Raw genomic sequence first — 17,724 nt, 5'->3', positions numbered from 1 at the left:
AAAAAAAACAAACACTGAAGGTCTAATTACTCAAATATACATAAAACTAAATAAATTGTATAAAACAATCAAGCCATTCCCCAAATGATAAATGAGCAAGGGACATGAACAGGAAATTTTCAAATAAAGAAATCAAAATTGTCAATAAACACATGAGAATGTGTTCTGCATCTCTAATAACTAGAGAAATGCAAATCAAAACAATTCTGAGGTACCACCTTACCCGTAGCAGATTGCTAAAATATCAGCACAGGAGAGTAATAAATGTTGGAGGGTATGTGGCAAAATTGGGATATTAATGCATTGCTGGTGGAGTTGTTAATTGATCCAACCATTCTGAACTGCAATTTGGAACTATGCCCAAAGAGTGCTAAAAGACTGCCTGCCCTTTGATCCAGCCATATCATTGCTGGGTTTGTACCCCAAAGAGGTAATATCGAAAAAAGACTTGTAGAAAAGTCTTTGTGGTGGCAAACAAATGGAAAATGGGGGTATCCCCTTTAACTAGGGAATTGCTGAACAAATTGTGGTATCTGCTGGACATGGAATACTATTGTGCTCAAAGGAATAATAAACTGGAAGAATTCCATGTGAACTGGAATAACCTCCAGGAATTGGTGCAGAGTGAAAGGAGCAGAGCCAGAAGAACTTTGTACACAGAAACTGATACACTGTGGTAAAATTGAAAGTAATGGACTTCCCTACTAACAGTAATGCAATGATCCAAGATAATTCTGAGGCACTTATGGAAAAGAATGCTATCCACATACAGAGGAATGGACTACAGGAATGGAACTGCAGGAGTGGAAACACAGAAGAAAAACAATTGCTTGAACACATAGGTTTATGTGGACATGATTTGGGATGTAGATTCTAAATGACCACCCCATTGCAACTATCAATAATATGGAAATAGGTCTTGATCAATGACATATGTTAAAACCAGTAGAAATGTGCATTGGCTAAGGGGTGTAGAGTGTGGGGTGTTGGGGGGAAAGTAAGAACATGACTTGGGTAACCATGGAAAATTTTTCTAAAAAATAAAAAGGCAAATTAAAAAAAAAAAGAAAAAGAAAAAGGCAAGACAGTCCTGCAGATTATAAACTCTGACACCTGCCAAATAACTAGAAAGATATGATCAGGTGGCCAGAAATTATACACAAGAAATCTGCCTTCAATCATTTTGGCAGATGATAAAATCCCCACTACAAATAAATATCCTAAACTTTCCTTGAAAATTCAGCTAATAAAATATTCTAGAATTAGAAAATCGTTACAAAGAGTCCTGTCACCTACAATCTTCTGGATAAAACATCAATCATACAAATCCATACAAATTTAAGAATGTTTTAAAGAATTTAAGAATATCACTACATTGGATATTCATAATCTACAAACTACATAGAGTACAAAGCTTTAGAAATATAGAGACCTATGAAAAGAAATTTAAAAAAAAACACTGTAAACAAAATCAGACATTATTTCTATCAAACTATCTGCTCCTAGATTTGTTCTAAAGATGTTATTTTGGGAAACTACAGAAGATAACTCTGTCTTTCAGTACTTTGACTCAGTTACCAAAAAATGTCTAATTTTTCATCCTATGCAATAGATTAGAACATCAACTACTAAAAATAACTAGATAATGATTTGTTCTAGGAATATTTCAACATGAAATTAATTGAAAAATATAAGGATTAAATAATACAATAATATAACAGATTAGATTGCCTTTTTCCAAAAAGAAAAAAAATTCTTAAAATATGGAGTGAAACTATTATTCCCATTTAACAGATGACATATCTGAGGCTCAGAAAAATACTAGTATAATACTGGACAAGTGTCTGAGATTTAATTTCCCCAATGTAATTTAGTCCATGATGCTAATAGACTCATTCACATTTGAACAGCCATTAATTCAGAGGATGGAATCTAGACCCACGTCTTCTGACTTGCAAATTCAGGTTTTGTTAGCTATTTACTTGACATCCATTTCAATATTGCCTCATTTTCTGACACAAATATATGATTTTGAAGGAATTTGGATAAGGATAAGCATTTATATGAAAACCCAGTTCCAAGAATGTTTAAAACTGTTTCAGAAATGTGTTCAAAGAATCCACTAAGAGTACAGAGGACAGCTGTATATTCTCTGAAAGAAATGTTGTCATGAGTTCAAAGAATCAAGTAAAAAATCTGCTTTAAATATTTTCAAAACTCATCATTGAAAAACAGACATATTTATTCATTGTTGATGGCTTTATGGATTTTATTAACCCTTCTGGAAAGCAATTTGCAATCACACAAGAAAAAGTTACTAATTGGGGCAGCTGGGTAGCTCAGTGGATTGAGAGTCAGTCCTAGAGACAGGAGGACCTTGGTTCAAATCTAGCCTCAGACACTTCCCAGCTGTGTGACCCTGGGCAAGTCACTTGACCCCCATCGCCCACCCTTACTACTCTTCTACCTAGGAGCCAATACACAGAAGTTAAGGGTTTAAAAAAAAGGTACTACTTTTTTCATAACTTTAACCCACAGTTTCTACCACCAGAACAACTCCCCAAGGTGGTGCAAGAAAAAATTAACATATAAGAAAATATTCATATGAGCACTGTTCATGATAGCAATAGCTATAAATAAAATTTGTGTAATAGCTGGAGAGTGATTGAACAAACTATGGTATGTGAATTCAATGAACTATGACTATGTCATAAGGACTGATGAAAATGAATATTTCATAGAAACATAAGAGGATGTGAATTAAAGCAGAAGTATCAAATTCAAATAAAAACACGGGCCACAGAGCTGTACATAAGGATCCCTGAGGGCTAAACATTGACTTAGAAAACCACATATTAGTTGAAGGCTGTTGCTGACTCACATTTGATACTTCCAATTTAGAGTGAAGAAAGAAGAGGCAAAAGAACATACACAATGACTACAATAACGTAAATAAAGTCCACTTGGAGAAGCAATAAAACTCTGGCAAAACCCAATGATCACTGTCATATTAAGCCATCAATATTTCATAACATAGTCTTCTTTTTTGTTAACAGTAAACTAACTCGTTGGGAGAAATATACTTTGTAGCATTGGGTTTGTTTGGGTGTTTGGGGAATGGAGAAGAACTCATCATGTCAAAATGAAATATATCCATGCATTAAAAAAAAAAACTTCCCAGAGAGTTTTAACTGTCTACAATCATGTGTGTGGATGTGGAGAAAATTACTTCGATGAAATGGAACTTCCTTGTTGTGATCACTTTCCTGGGAATAGCCAAAGAAGCAACTGTCTATGTTAATAAAGTAAAGGAGAAATGAAACCTTCATGCTTGGAAGAGCTTGAATGATCTTATTATCCTAAGCATCTTGATGATAACTATAAAATATATCTTTCTTTAATGCTCAGGCAAAGTATAAAATAATGATGCTGTTACATAGAATATAAGCAACTCTTTTTGGGAAAGTTAGAAGTGGGTACCCAATTCACTGTTCATTCAATGCTTATTGAATAAATAAATGAGATTCAGATAATCAGTTCATCCTCTAATATTTCAATTTCACTTATCCATTCAACTTCCAACCGTAGATCTATACTAGAGCAATTCAAGTTGATTTTTGGAATCATAATACAAAACTCACTGAAATTAAATATAAATAGGGATAATGTAGCACAGTAGAGAGTTTGCTTTGGAATATGAACAATCTACAGTCAAGTTCAGCCTCAGACCTATAGTAGTTATGTGATAATGGACAAGTCATTTGACCTTTCATTATTCTAAGCAACTCTTTAAAATGTAAGTTATAGATGATTTGACAGTAGATATTGGTAAAAGGATTTCCCACAAAATAAGTTCCCTGCCTTGAAATCACAGGTCTGCACAATAAAAGTAATTTGTCAAAACACACTTTTAAAATTCTTAACATGAGCAATGTATTACAATTCTATATAATGCAATTTAACATGGGCTATTTTTTCGTGCATCTTATCTATACCTTTAATTGTAGACACAGACAATAATTAAGTTTCAAAGCTGAAAATACATTAAAGATAAAATAGTCAAAACTCTCCTTTTTTTCAGGTCAGGAACATAACTCTCATTTGCTAAGATGTCATTTGTTTACTATTATTTCAAGATCTGGAATTCTTTCCTATTGTTCTTGTAAAATAAATTTAAAGGAATCTGAAAAGCTCTAATATTTACAAGTATTGCCAAACTGCACAGTCTAAATAATTCTCTGGCAATATAGCACTGATGGGGAACATGATAGATGGGGAGGGTGGGGGTGGGGGGAATCTCATAAGAGGAAATCTAGAATAGTTAGATAACTAGCTAGTTATATGAACTTGGACAAGTCATTTTGGGCTATACCCCACAAATAATTGTTAAAATATAATATTCTGCATTAATGGGATCTCAATATCTGGAATGGAGTATAGGACGGATTTTATCTCACTTTACCCTCTTATTTTTAAATAAGGAAAATGAGAGTCCAAGGTCACGTAGGTAGCAAGTGGCAGAACCAATGTTTTCTTTGTCCTAAGGCCTCTTTCTCCTTTAATATTTTATATTATACATTATGTAGAGAATATAATTCATTATAATTATTATTGCATTAATATTAATAAATAATGCATTTTTAATATAATATGTATATTTTGTATTACTTAAATAAATTTAATGAAATAATATAAATCTTTAAATATTCAATAAATATTCATTTTAGCACCAATATCTCAATGACTATTGTTATATTTATTATAAAGATATTTTATTACATAAAACATATGCTTTACAAATCAAGAGACACTTCGTCTTCCAGTTCTGAGATTTTCTCTGGCTGTCCCCCATCTTTAGAATGCTCTTCTTCCTCCATTCTGCCTACCAATCTGATGACTTTCTTTAGGGACCAATAAAAATCTCGTCCTCTCCTAGAAGTCTTCCCCCACCTCTTTTAATTCTAGGACCTTCTATCTGTTAATTATTTCCTATTTGTCCCAAATGTGGCTTGTTGGTATACCTTTTCTGCCTGTCATCTCCACTATTAGAATATGTTCTTTGAGGACAACGATACTTTTGTCATTTTTTATGCATAGCAGGCACTTAATAAATGTTTAATGATTGCTTGTGAGATCTTCTAAACCCTTTTGGCTTTGACATTTTATACCCCATGATTTAAACTGTTTACTAGCTCTAACATTCTTTTCTGTTTGTTTTTTTAATTCCTTACCTTCTGTCTTAGAATCAATACTATATATTTGTTCTAAGGTAGAGTAATTGTTGAGACTAAGCAATGGGAATTTGCCCAAGGCACAAAGCTTAGGAACTGTCTGAGAACATATTTGAACTCAACATTTCTTCTTTCCAGGACTGGCTTCTCTCCACTCAGCCACCTACCTACCTCCCAGCTCTTAAATGTTATTTTCTATATTGTTAGACTTCTTCCAGTTCTGCTGTTCTATGATTCTGATTTATCCAATAAATCCAGTGGAAAAAAATAACAATGACAGATTCTCTGAGGTTAATGAGAACTCTTATTTCATTTGGAAAACATAGGCATTTATTGGTCAAGTTGCTTCTCATTAATAAACTATTTTGGAATCTGGAGATAAATTTATAGCAAGTAAAACAACCAAATAGATATAATATATTTATTCACAAGTTTAATCAATATATATTTGGCCACAACGAAAATATTATAATGAACATTTAAATTTTATTTTTCTAATTTAGTGATTTTTATAAACTTTGAAAAATAAATTTACTCATTTAATTATTTCAACTTCAGACACTTGAGAACAAAACATTATAAAAAGTTTGCTGCTTTTGTAACCATTAGCAGAATACAAATTCTTGAAGCCTCAATTTTCTATTGTTTAAAATGGTGATAACACCTCCATTACCTTTTTCAGAATGTTATAATGAGAAGAGAATATCAATAATCTTACAATGCTATAGAAATAGGAATTACTCCTCATGCTCACAGATAATCCTTTGCAATTCACTATTTCTCTGTGGAGCTTGTATTTACATAAAGATCATTGGACAAAGTGGAGTGAACCTGAACCCAGAGTGGAACCAATCAAAATAAAATCCTTAAACTCACCTTCCTGCCTCAAATGTGAACCAAGTTGGATCTCGTCCATATCGCCGGAGGGCACTTAATGGCCAAGAGATGAGCTTGACTCTGGGATTCTGGATGTCCCAAAGACAGATATGCTCATATGTTATCTGCAAGGTACATTCCCCATGTACATCTAAGTTAGGAGATGGCATCAAATACACATTGAATCTCTCTGGGAGAAAAACAAAATGTTAGTCTAAAGTCCCTAGGAATTAAATATTGATGACATTGTAGGAATTTTGAGACATTCAAAACAATTATATCACATTCCTCCCTAGGTTATAGAAGATTACTAAAGGAAGTAAATCTACCCTCTATATCAGCCAACATTTGTTCAAGAAAAAATAGAATCATTGTAAGTGCAAGGCTCCTTCATAACTAATATATGAATGATACATGAATAGAGTCTGCCTGTTAAAATTCAAGACTCTATTTACATGATTAAACTCCAACTTTTTGGAAAAAAATATACTTTTGTAAACATACCAAAAGAAATGATGTGTGACAATAAAAGGTAAAAGTTTTATAAAGCATTAAAATTTTACAACTGTGAATTTCTACTGGCAAATGGAAGTTAATTACACCTTCAACTTTGTGTTCACAATAGATGCAGGTGCACAGTAATTGGTCTTATCTCTTAATTATATCAATGCTGTTGATCAACTTATAATTATAATCCATGAATAAAACAGCAGCCAAAATTATTTTTAAAGAGTTCATACAAGTGCCATGCACTCAACAGAGCTCCAGGATGTCTGGAAACATTCCAAAAGATTTAATGGCACCACATTCACTGATGGGCTTCCTTTGACAATTTTCTGAAGAGAGCCCTTTCTTTATTTGCTTTTATAAAAATCATTAAATTATCAAAAAGTATTTTAAGCATTTAACTTAATGATAAGCCATCCTAACATTCATTTGCCTCAACCAAATTATCATCCCCACTCCATATAATTATAGATTTTCCATGAAAAAACAAAAAAACTATCATTCTCAGTATAATATAGTTGTTTCAAGTAAGCACAAAAATGTACCCACAACAGGTTTTCATCTGACTTATTATGCATTGAATACATCCAACCCAAAATGATAACACAAAGTATCTGATATTAGCAAAATTTTAATCTATTTTGATATTATAACAACAAGGGTTTATAATTATATAATACTTTATAATTTAAAAGATGAAGCAAATATATCATTTCATCTTAACTTCATAATAATCATAGCAAGCAACTACCATACTATCCCTATTCTACATTGTGGAAACTAAGGCTCAAAACGTCAAGTGAATTGTTTAAAATCATAATAGTTATGTAGTACACCAGTTCCAATAATCAGCTGTGTAACAAATCAGTCTATGCCTCAAAAGAAAGGTGCAGATAGTATTATTTGAATGAGCACTATATTAGGACTCAAGATAAATGGATTTTAGTCTGAGCTCTATCATTATTTAACCATGTGAACTTGGGCAATTCACTTCATATTTTGGGAAGCTTCTCCAACTCAATTGTATATTTTTGTTTAAAAATAAATATTTTATTATTCCTAGAATATTATCAAAACTTAATTGAAGTACTTCTATAGTTAAATTCTAGGTCCCAGTGGACATTTGCTTGAAAAAATTCAAAATAATCATAAATTTAATATTTTTTTACATACCACTCTGCTCTCTTTCTACACCAGTAGCCAATAAATCAGGCTCTCCAAGACTGATATCATTAATGCGAGTTCCCAGGCATTCCATCTGCAGCACTTTACACCACTCATCTGCCTCAAGCTCTGTATAAATGCCCAGAAAATCCGCATGTAGGTATATAGCACACTTATATGGCAAAAATCAATAACTCTATATTTTATAGACACAACTATGTCAGACACACCTGAGTCACAAGCAAAGGTCTTGGAGGTATCATCGTTGAAATAAATCCCAATTGCATGTTTCTTTGTGCTTTTGGGTAATCGTAATACATTCTTAACATTATTAAGCTCTGTGACCTGAAAAAGAGCAATTAGAAGTTTTAGTTACATTTCCTGAATTAAACCATATAATGTCAGAGAGTCAAGAAGAAAAATATTAATTATTCTATTTAACAAAAATATAGCTGCTATTTATAGTGTTTTGAGATTTACCAAATTCCTTCACTACCTTATTTTGAGACTTAGAGACAATCCTCTCCTGTCCCTTGATCTCAGGTTCCTTTCTGGAAAAATCAGTCATTGGACATATTAGTGTCTAAATTTCTTTCAAATTCTAATTGTTTATTAGATGAATGAAAAAGCATTTATTAATTATTTAATTTATACCAAATACTATTTTAAATTTCAGAGAAGAAAAATCTTGAGGATTTCAATTCTTCCTCAATTATTTGTATAGAAACTGTCATAGCCTTCCAAAACTTGAGCTTCCAAACTATTAGCATATATTCACATGCTCCATTTTTTGAAAGATTTTCCCCTTCTGTTTATGTGATCTATGATAGAATTGGTTAATTCTAACCATACGCTACATCAAAATTGTCATCCACAACATCAGATCTCAAACTGTACTACAAAGTAGTAATCATGAAAATAAGCAGGTCCTGGCTAAGAAATAGAACCAAAGATCAATGCAATAGATTAGATAGATAATATGTAAGGGTAAATGACTTTAGTAAACTAGTATTTGATAAACCCAAAGATCCCAGCATTTGGGTTTAATAACAACTGCTGGGGAAAATGGAGAATGGTATGTCAGAAACAAGATATAGACCAATATCTCATACCATATACCAAGATAAAGTTAAAACGGGTATATGATTAAGATACAAAGAGTTATCGATACCAGGGGAACACAGCTGATCTATGGGGAAGGTAAGAATTTATGAACAAGTAAGAGGCAGTATTATTATAAGAGATGAAGTGAATAATTTTGTTTATATCAATTAAAAAGCTTCTGTGCAAACAAAATCCATGTAACCAAGATTGGAAGGGAAACAGCAAACTGAGAAAATTTATATAACAGATATCTGATAAAGGCCTCATGTCTCAAATCTATAGAGAACCAAGTCAAACTTAGGAGAATACAAGTCATTCACCAATTGACAAATAGTCAAAGGACATGAACAAGCAATTTTCAGATGAAGAAATCAAAGCTATCAATAATCATTTGAAAAAATGTTCTACATCACTACTTATTAGAGAAACGCAAAATTAAACAATGCTGAGGTGCCATCTCACACGTATCAGATTGGCCAAAAAGACAATAAAGAAAAGATAAATATTAGAAGGGATATGGTGAAATGAGGATACTAATGCACTGTGGGTAGAGTTGTGAATTGATCCAAGCATTTTGAATGGCAATTTGGAAGTATGCCCAAAGGGCTTTAAAAGACTTCCTAACCTTTGATCCTGCCATACCACTACTGGTTCTATATCCCAAAGTGATCATAAAAAGGGGAAAACATTTAGTTGAACAAAAATGTTTATGGCTATTCTTTTTGTAGTGGTAAAGAATTGGAAATGGAAGGGATCTCCATCAATTTGGGAATGTTGAAAAAATTGTGATATGGGCTGATGGTGGAATACCATTGTACTATAAGAAATGATAATCAGGAAGATTTCAGAGAAAGCTGTAAAAACCCACATGAACTGAAGCAGAGCAAAATAAGGAAAACTGGTAGAACAATGTACACAGTAATAGCAATATAGCAATATTGTACAATGATAAACTATGATAGCTTTTGCTACTCTCAGAAATGGAGTGATCTGGTGCAGGAAGCCATCAAAGCCATGCTGCAAAGCAGGTTGTCAGGAGGATGGAAATTTCTCACTCAGTTTCCCCAATGTGAATCTTTTCTCAGTAGCATTCACTTGTATTGAAACTATTTCAATCAGTATCCTTATTTAGCCCCAGGGAGATACAGGAAAATAATGCAGGTTCATGGCAAGAACAACCACAGTCACAGACTACTCACTATCCCAAAATAAACCCCTAAACAAACCCCCATAATGCAGAAACTTCCCCTAGAATCAGTCCAGCAAAAAACCAGCAGTTAATGAGTTAATGAAAGTTTCTAAATTCCCCAGCAAGAATGTACCTGGCCTGGGTTTGTTCCCAAACTCCCACAGACCAAGGAAAGAGTGAAACACAAGGAAAACAGGGGAATGACAAATTAGCACAGAATCACCCTTCCAGAACTGCATTCTTATTAACCCTGTAGCAGAAGGAACTGCAAACATACTTTTGAAAAATAGTGAAAAATGAAAGAATATAATGGGAAAAAAATTTGGACACATAACTATCTTCTTGATTGATGATAGGTATGAATATCATAAAGTAAGAATATGCATGATTTAATTAGTTAAAATATAATCAATCATTATGCTTAGCTAGGAAATGATGTTCTTGTACCTTATGGATAGCTGAAAATAATAAAGTTCCAACTAAGCCATACCATAATGAATAATTTTTGACCAAGCTTGCTTCTTTGTTTAACCACGATAGGATAATTAGTAAATGGCGGTCATATGATATTTAAAAAGTTAATATGTGATTTTGAATGTATGGGAAAATCAAAACCTGTATGAGATCATAAAGAAAAAAGGGTATAAAAATAAAAATCAGCAGATGGCACCAGACAGAACAGCCTCTGCAATTCCACTTGCATTCTGACTCATTTTCATTTCATTTTTGCCATACCATCCCACCTCCAGAGACCCCCCCCCCCCCCCCGAGTGAAGAGCGGGCTTTTAAAAATCTGACACAAATCTTAAGGAATTATGACCAAAAAAATGTTATCCACCTCCAGAGAAAGAACTTTTGAAGTCAGGTGGAGATCAAAGCATTCCATCTCTCACATCAATTTATTATAACTTTATTTTAGTGTTTTGGTTTTGCATGAAGGTGCACTTATAATAATGACCAATACAGAAGTGTGTTTTACATTATAATTCTTGCATGGCTCTGATCAAATTGCTGATCATCTCTGAGTAGAGGGAGAGAAGAAAAGAAGGAGACAGTTTGGATCTTATAAATTTGGAGAATGCATGATGGAAATTATTATTACATGTAATTAGGAAATAAAATATAGTTGAATTTTAAAATGGTCATCCAAATATTTTAGATCTATAATAGAATTGTATTCTCCATTAAAGGTTGAAATAAAATTATTTTGAAAAATCAGAGTCTACCTGCCAAGACAAACCTAGGAACTATATGATCACAATTACAAATAAAGTCAAAACAAAATTGGAAAATGCAAGAAAGTCATGTACCACTGCCTGAAATGCAGGGAGAACTAAATGAGTCAGAATCCAGTCATGTATTTTTAAAATTTATTTCAATTCAATATTTGCTCTCCTCTCCTATACACATATATACCAAAACAACAATGAAACTAAAATAATTTACAAAATCCTGAGCCTTTATGGTTAAAAGAGATCACTGGTTTATTAAATTCAGTTCCAGGAAACATACATTTATTGAGACACTTCCAGGGTTGGAGCCAAGATGGTGGAGTAATCCAGAGTAGCTCTGTGCTACCATGAGAATCCTCTCCAACCAAGATTAAAATATGACTACAAAACAAATAGAGGAGAAAGCACCAACAAGGAGAGTGAGTGAAACAACTTTCAAGAAAAGAAAAACCCAAAAGGAAGGCAAAGAACATCTGGGGCACTGGGTGAGAGAAGAGCAGACCCAGCAAGAAGTTGTAGTAAGAAGGGAAGCACAAGCCAAGAACAAGCCACACACACCCCCACCTCACAACTGTTGTCCGAGATTTGGAAACTAAGATCAAGCCAACATCCAGATCCTGAGATCCTGCCTGGGCAAATAGTGGTACAAGCCAAACCAACCTCTTGAAATTTCAAAACTGTGAAGAAGTCCAGAGCCCCAGTCCAGGGAATTCTAGTCTGGGATGGACATAAAGACTAAGTACTGATCATTTTGCCTAAAGCTCACAGAGGACATCTAAGACAAGAAAATCAAAGGTGTATCTGATTGGAACAAGTATACAGTGAGACCAAAAACTTGAGACTAAGTCTGGGGATATAATTTGTTCAGTCCCTGACTTGATCAAGGTCAGAGTGAGATTAAAAACTTTCACCTAAGTCTGATGCAAGTCTTTAAGCTTTCAGTATCTCAAGGATCAATTGAATCAGCAGGGGGAAGAGGCTCTAAGAATTCTCAGCCCTCAGATCATCACATCATCCTCCAAGCCTACATATAATTAGATAGGAAAAATGAGCAAACAACAAAAAAAGCACCTAAATCTAAAGAATTTTTATGAAGACAAAGAGCAAAGTACAGACTCAGAAGGGGACAGTGAAAGCAAAGGAAGCACACCCAAAGTTCAAAAGAAAACTATGAATGGGGCACAGATTCTGGAAGAGTTCAAAAAAGACTTCAAAAACCAATTAAGAGAGGCAAAGGAAAAGTGGGGAAGAGAAATGAAAGTGATACAAGGAAAAATGAAAGTGATGCAAGAAGAAACAGGCCAATTGAAAAAGGAGAACCAGAAACTGACAGAGGAAAATCAAGCCTTAAAAATCAGAATTGACCATTTAGAAACCAATGATTTCATGAGAACCCAAAAAACAATAAAGCAGAATCAAAAGAATGAAAAAAGAGAGGAAAACATAAAATACCTTATAGAAAAAAAACTGACCTAGAAAATAGATTTAGGAGAGACAATTTGAGAATTATTGGACTGCCTAAAAGCCATGATCAAGAAAAAACCTTGGACATCACACTAAAAGAAATTATCAAAGAACACTGCCCAGAGATCCTCGAGCAAAAAAATAAAATTGAAATTGAAAGAATTTATAGATCACCTCCAAAAAGAAGTCCTCAAATGACAACTTCCAGGAATGTAATAGCTAAATTCAAGAAACACCAAGCCAAGGAAAAAAAAATACTTCAAGCAGCCAGAAATTTAAACCATTCAAATATCATGGAGCTACAACCAGATTAGCATAATAACTAGTGGCTTCTACATTAAAGGATCAAATGGCATGGGATATGACATTTAGGAAGGCAAACAATTTGGGTTTACAATCCAGAGTCACCTATCCAGTAAAACTGAGTATATTCTTTCAAGGGAAAAAAGTGGAACTTCAATAAGATAGAAGATGCCCAAGCATTCCTGAGGAATAAGCCTGGCCAAAACAAAAAAACTGAAGTTCAAACATGAGACACAATAGGAGCCCAAAAAGGTAAATAAGAAAAGAAAATGTAAGGGACAAATTAAGGTAAAAATGTTTATATGTCTACATGGAAAGAGTATACCTGTAATTCTCAAAAATTACTCTCAGTAGTAGAGAAGACAGAAGGAATTTACCCAGAAAGAGGATGGAGAAGTGAGCTGATTATGATAGTATGATGTATATGACAATATAAGATGACATGATATGTATGTAAATGTGCTGATATGAAATAATAGGTATGTATGATGTGTGCATAAGAATATTATGTAAAAAAATCAAGGGTTAAAAGAGAGGGTTATACTGAAAGAAAAGGGAAGGGAGAGATAGAATGGGGTAAATTATATAACATAAAGAGGAATAAAAAATCATTACAGAAAGGGGAGGATAAGGGTGATGACAGGCAATGCTTAAACTTAACTCTCATCTTAACTAGCTCAGAGAGGGAAAAACAAGTATACTCAGTAGGGTATAGAATTCTATCACCCTGAAGAGAAGTAGAAGGGGATAAGACAAGTGAAGGGGGAGGTAAGTGAAGGGAGGGGGAAGTGGAAGGTGACAAAAAAGCAAAATATTGATGAGGAGGAACAGAGTGAAAGGGAATAGAACAGAATATAAAGGGGATAATATGATGGAGGACAATACACAGTTAGTAATCATTAGGCTGACTGTGAATGAGATGAATTCATCCATAAAATGGAAGTGGATAACAGAGTGGATTAAAAAGAGGAAATTAAGATAATTATTCTGAACTATTTTGCTCAATTATATGGCAATAAATATGGCAATTTAAGTGAAATGGGTAAACATTTAGAAAAACATAAATTGCCTAGATTAACAAAAAAGGAAATAGAATACTTAAATATTCCCATCTCAGAAAAAGAAATTGAACAAGTGACCAAGAAACTTCCTAAGAAAAAAATCCCCAAAGCCAGATGGATTCACAAGTGAATTCTAGCAGACATTTAAAGAACAACTAATCCCAATACTATACAAATTATTTGACAAAATAAGAATTTATGAGAAAGAATGTTATCCACGTCTAGAGAAAGAACTGTGGGAGCAGAAATACAAAAAGAAAAACATATGATCAATTACATGGTTCCTTGGGGATATGATTAGGGTTTTGATGTTAAAAGATCACTCTGTTGCAAATATGAATAACATGGAAATGGGTTTTGAACAATGATACATATATAACCCAGTAGAATTGCTTGTCAGCTCTAGGAGCTGGGAGGGAAAAGGAGTGGGGAAAAACCATGAATCATGGAGGCATGGAAAAATATTTTAAATTAATTCATTAATTAATATTTTAATTATACATTTATTGATTGCCTAACAGGTGCCAGCTGATATTTTCCATTTCAAATTTCAAAAATACACACACACACACACACACACACACACAAAGCCTTTATGGTTCACCAATATTTTCCTGTGATATGAAGGTTTCCCTTAGTAGATTTCCTCTACAAATTCTAATCCAAAGTTTCTATTTTATGTGCATAAATCTTGAGCCTCTTTGATAGTCTGGGGAAGTCCATGGATTCTTTCTCAGAATAACATTTTTTAAATACATAAAATATACAGGATTAGAAATAAAACCAATTATATTAAGATAGTTATTAATTTGGGGAGGGGGGAAAGTTCATGGACCACCAGGTTAAGAACCCATGATTTAACCTGTAACATTGTAATCTAATCAGTTCAAGCTTTCTCTTAGTAACTGAGTATGTTCAACAATAACACTAATTTTGTCTCCCCAAGACTAAAATACTAATGACTCTCATATTACAATGCTTTTATGATACAATTAAGATAAGTTAAGTCAATACAATGGTCCTGAAGATTCTTCATGTGACATAATAATAGAAAAAGGAAATAACTTATGCAGCCTACTAAAGACAGTATCATAATATTGGGCAATGATGACATCTATGGAAGTCTATGGAGAGTATGTAACAATGGACAGAGTCAAAACATTGTTAAAATAAGCTATGCTACAATGCCATTGCAACCCTAAAAATGAAAGCACATAGAAACACATCTTATCCAACATAACACTAAGCAAAAAAGTGAAAATATGTTTTTTTCCAGACCCAAGCCAATTTTCTATAAGCATAATAGTCAGTGCTAAAGTATTATCTTAGGTCTTCAGCTCATTTTACACAAAGCCTTTGTTTTGACCAACTAGACACTATTTCTAAATTCATTTTATAGTGGAAATGATTTGTGCCCATTCAAATGTAACTTTTGTATTTAAAATAACACACAAGAACTTCAGTTTTAATGCTTCAACAGTATTTGCAATAGATTACCCAAGTTTGATTTTTCATCTAACATTGACAAAATTTTCACCAGATATAACATACTGGAAAAATAATGAATCAATTTCAAAGTGATATCAATAATTTTGTTACATTTATAATTTCTTAAAAATGGAATGTTTTAAACAATGTAATAATAATGTTTTATTTGCTTATGTGTCCCCTTCCCACTTTTTAAAAACTCTGTCTTACTAGATTTTATCATATCATATTTTTATAAATTCATAGTCAATGTAAATTTCAATTTTCTAGTTCTATCTTGGTCAGTGAATTATTTCATATAAGTATCCCTATAGGTTCAGGATTGTTCTTCACAATTGTCATATTTCTTATAGCAAAACATTATTCTGTTATTATTCAGTTATGTCCAACTCACTTTAATTACATTTGAGGTTTTCTTGGCAAAGATACTGAAGTTGTTTGCCACTTCCTTTTCCAACTCCTTTTATAGATGAGAAACTGGGACAAACTGGGCTAAGTGACTTGCTGAGGGCCACAATAGCTATTAAGTTTCTGAAGCTGGATTTGAACTCACAAAGATGAATCTTCCTAATTCCATGCTCAGTGCTATATTCACTGAGACACATTTCTCTAATCCAGTCCATCCATTCCAACAAACATCTATTAGGTGCCTTTGGTATACAAGGCCCTGTGCCAGGACCTAATGATATAGATAAGATGAAAACAATCTGTGTTTACAAAAAATTTACATTGCATTAGACAAATATTTTGAGTTAAAAGTAACTAGATGATATTTAGAGGAAGAGTGGGGCACAATTTAGTCTGCAATCTAGTTAATTGCAAGAGTACATAATTGCATATAACAGTTGTTTTTACTTTTTTATTATTACAAAAAATACAATTACAGATAATGTACACCTAAATTCTTTCCTTCCTACTATTATAATTCTAGTAATAGAATCACTGAATTGAAGCATAGGATTGGTTTTGTAACCCTTATGTTATACTGACAGACTGTTTTCCAAAAAAGTTTGCACATATTAGCAGCTATATAACATGAATTCATAGAATAAAAAGAAACAAGGAACATTTTGATATGATCTTTAATTTCTATCAATGTATCATCTTCATATCCCAGATCAACCCTAAATCCTTTGATACCATTAAATTAAGTTTAAAATGTATTCTCCTTGCATAGGTCAGATCCAAATTTCAAGACATATACTAAAGATCAGAGAATCATAGATCTAAAGATGGAAGGAATCCAATTTCCCTCGTTATACATATGAGGAAACTGAGGCCCAAGTAGTTAAGTAACTTTCCCAAGATTACACCGGAAATTAAGCATCAGAGGTGGGATTTGAACCCAAGACCTCAGAATCCAGATTCAGAGTTTTCCATTGCCCCGTACTGTAGTGGTAAGAAGGTTGCAGCAATGAAAATATAGCTCATTTTACACCATATGCCTATAAACAGCCAAGAATTTTTTTTTTCCTGCCAGAGGATTCTACCTTGAGTTGCCAAGATGTCAGCTAAGACTTATAGGGCAATTTCTTCAAGATGGCATATGCTAGCATTCATCAATGAGAGAATGAATCAGTAATGAAGGGTAGGCTTGTAAAACTGAACCTCCCCTTCTTCCCTTCTTTGATTAAGTGATTCCTATCTGGCTGGAGCAATCTTGTCTTTTGACTACCTACCCTCTATGAAGAGCTATTTCTAGAGCTAAGACACTCTAGAGGGTTATCTTTAGGATGGCAAATTTTCCTCTCTAAATTAAGTTGGCACACTGATCATAATATACAAAGTAATTTTAAGCAATTTTCTATAGTCTATTTACTTCAAGCGGCAGTATGACATGCTCAAGGACAAGAATGACTTGTAGGGTAAATGACACAGTAGGAAAAGTACTGGACTTGAAGGCAGAAAGACTTGAGTTCGAGCCCAGCTTCAGATACTTACTACTGCATTACCCTGGGCAAATCACTTGACTACAATCTGTCTCAGTTTCCTCATATATAAATTGAGGAAAAGAAAAAATCATATTATTTACCTGTCAGAGTGGTTGTAAGTTTAATATGAGGTAATATTTGTGAAACACTTTGCAAATCTTAAAGTGCTATACC

General features: G+C 33.3%; 1 protein-coding gene across 1 annotated transcript in view; it reads right to left on the bottom strand.

Annotated features, from left to right (window-relative positions):
- The window catches only part of DOK5 (docking protein 5), a 164,094-nt gene that overhangs the window by 45,193 nt on the left and 101,177 nt on the right, over positions 1-17,724 (bottom strand). Inside the window, exons 3-5 of the mRNA XM_044661123.1 lie at positions 8,009-8,123; positions 7,788-7,907; positions 6,108-6,297 (exon numbers count right to left, since the gene is read on the bottom strand). Of these exons, the coding sequence (XP_044517058.1) occupies positions 6,108-6,297; positions 7,788-7,907; positions 8,009-8,123 (425 nt within the window). The remainder of the gene's footprint in view (positions 1-6,107; positions 6,298-7,787; positions 7,908-8,008; positions 8,124-17,724) is intronic.

Source organism: Gracilinanus agilis, chromosome 2 (genome assembly GCF_016433145.1).
Source record: "Gracilinanus agilis isolate LMUSP501 chromosome 2, AgileGrace, whole genome shotgun sequence".
In the NCBI taxonomy this organism is placed as follows: Eukaryota; Metazoa; Chordata; class Mammalia; order Didelphimorphia; family Didelphidae; genus Gracilinanus; species Gracilinanus agilis.
The sequence above is the reverse complement of the archived record's forward strand: the minus strand, read 5'-3'. Positions and strand labels throughout refer to the sequence as shown.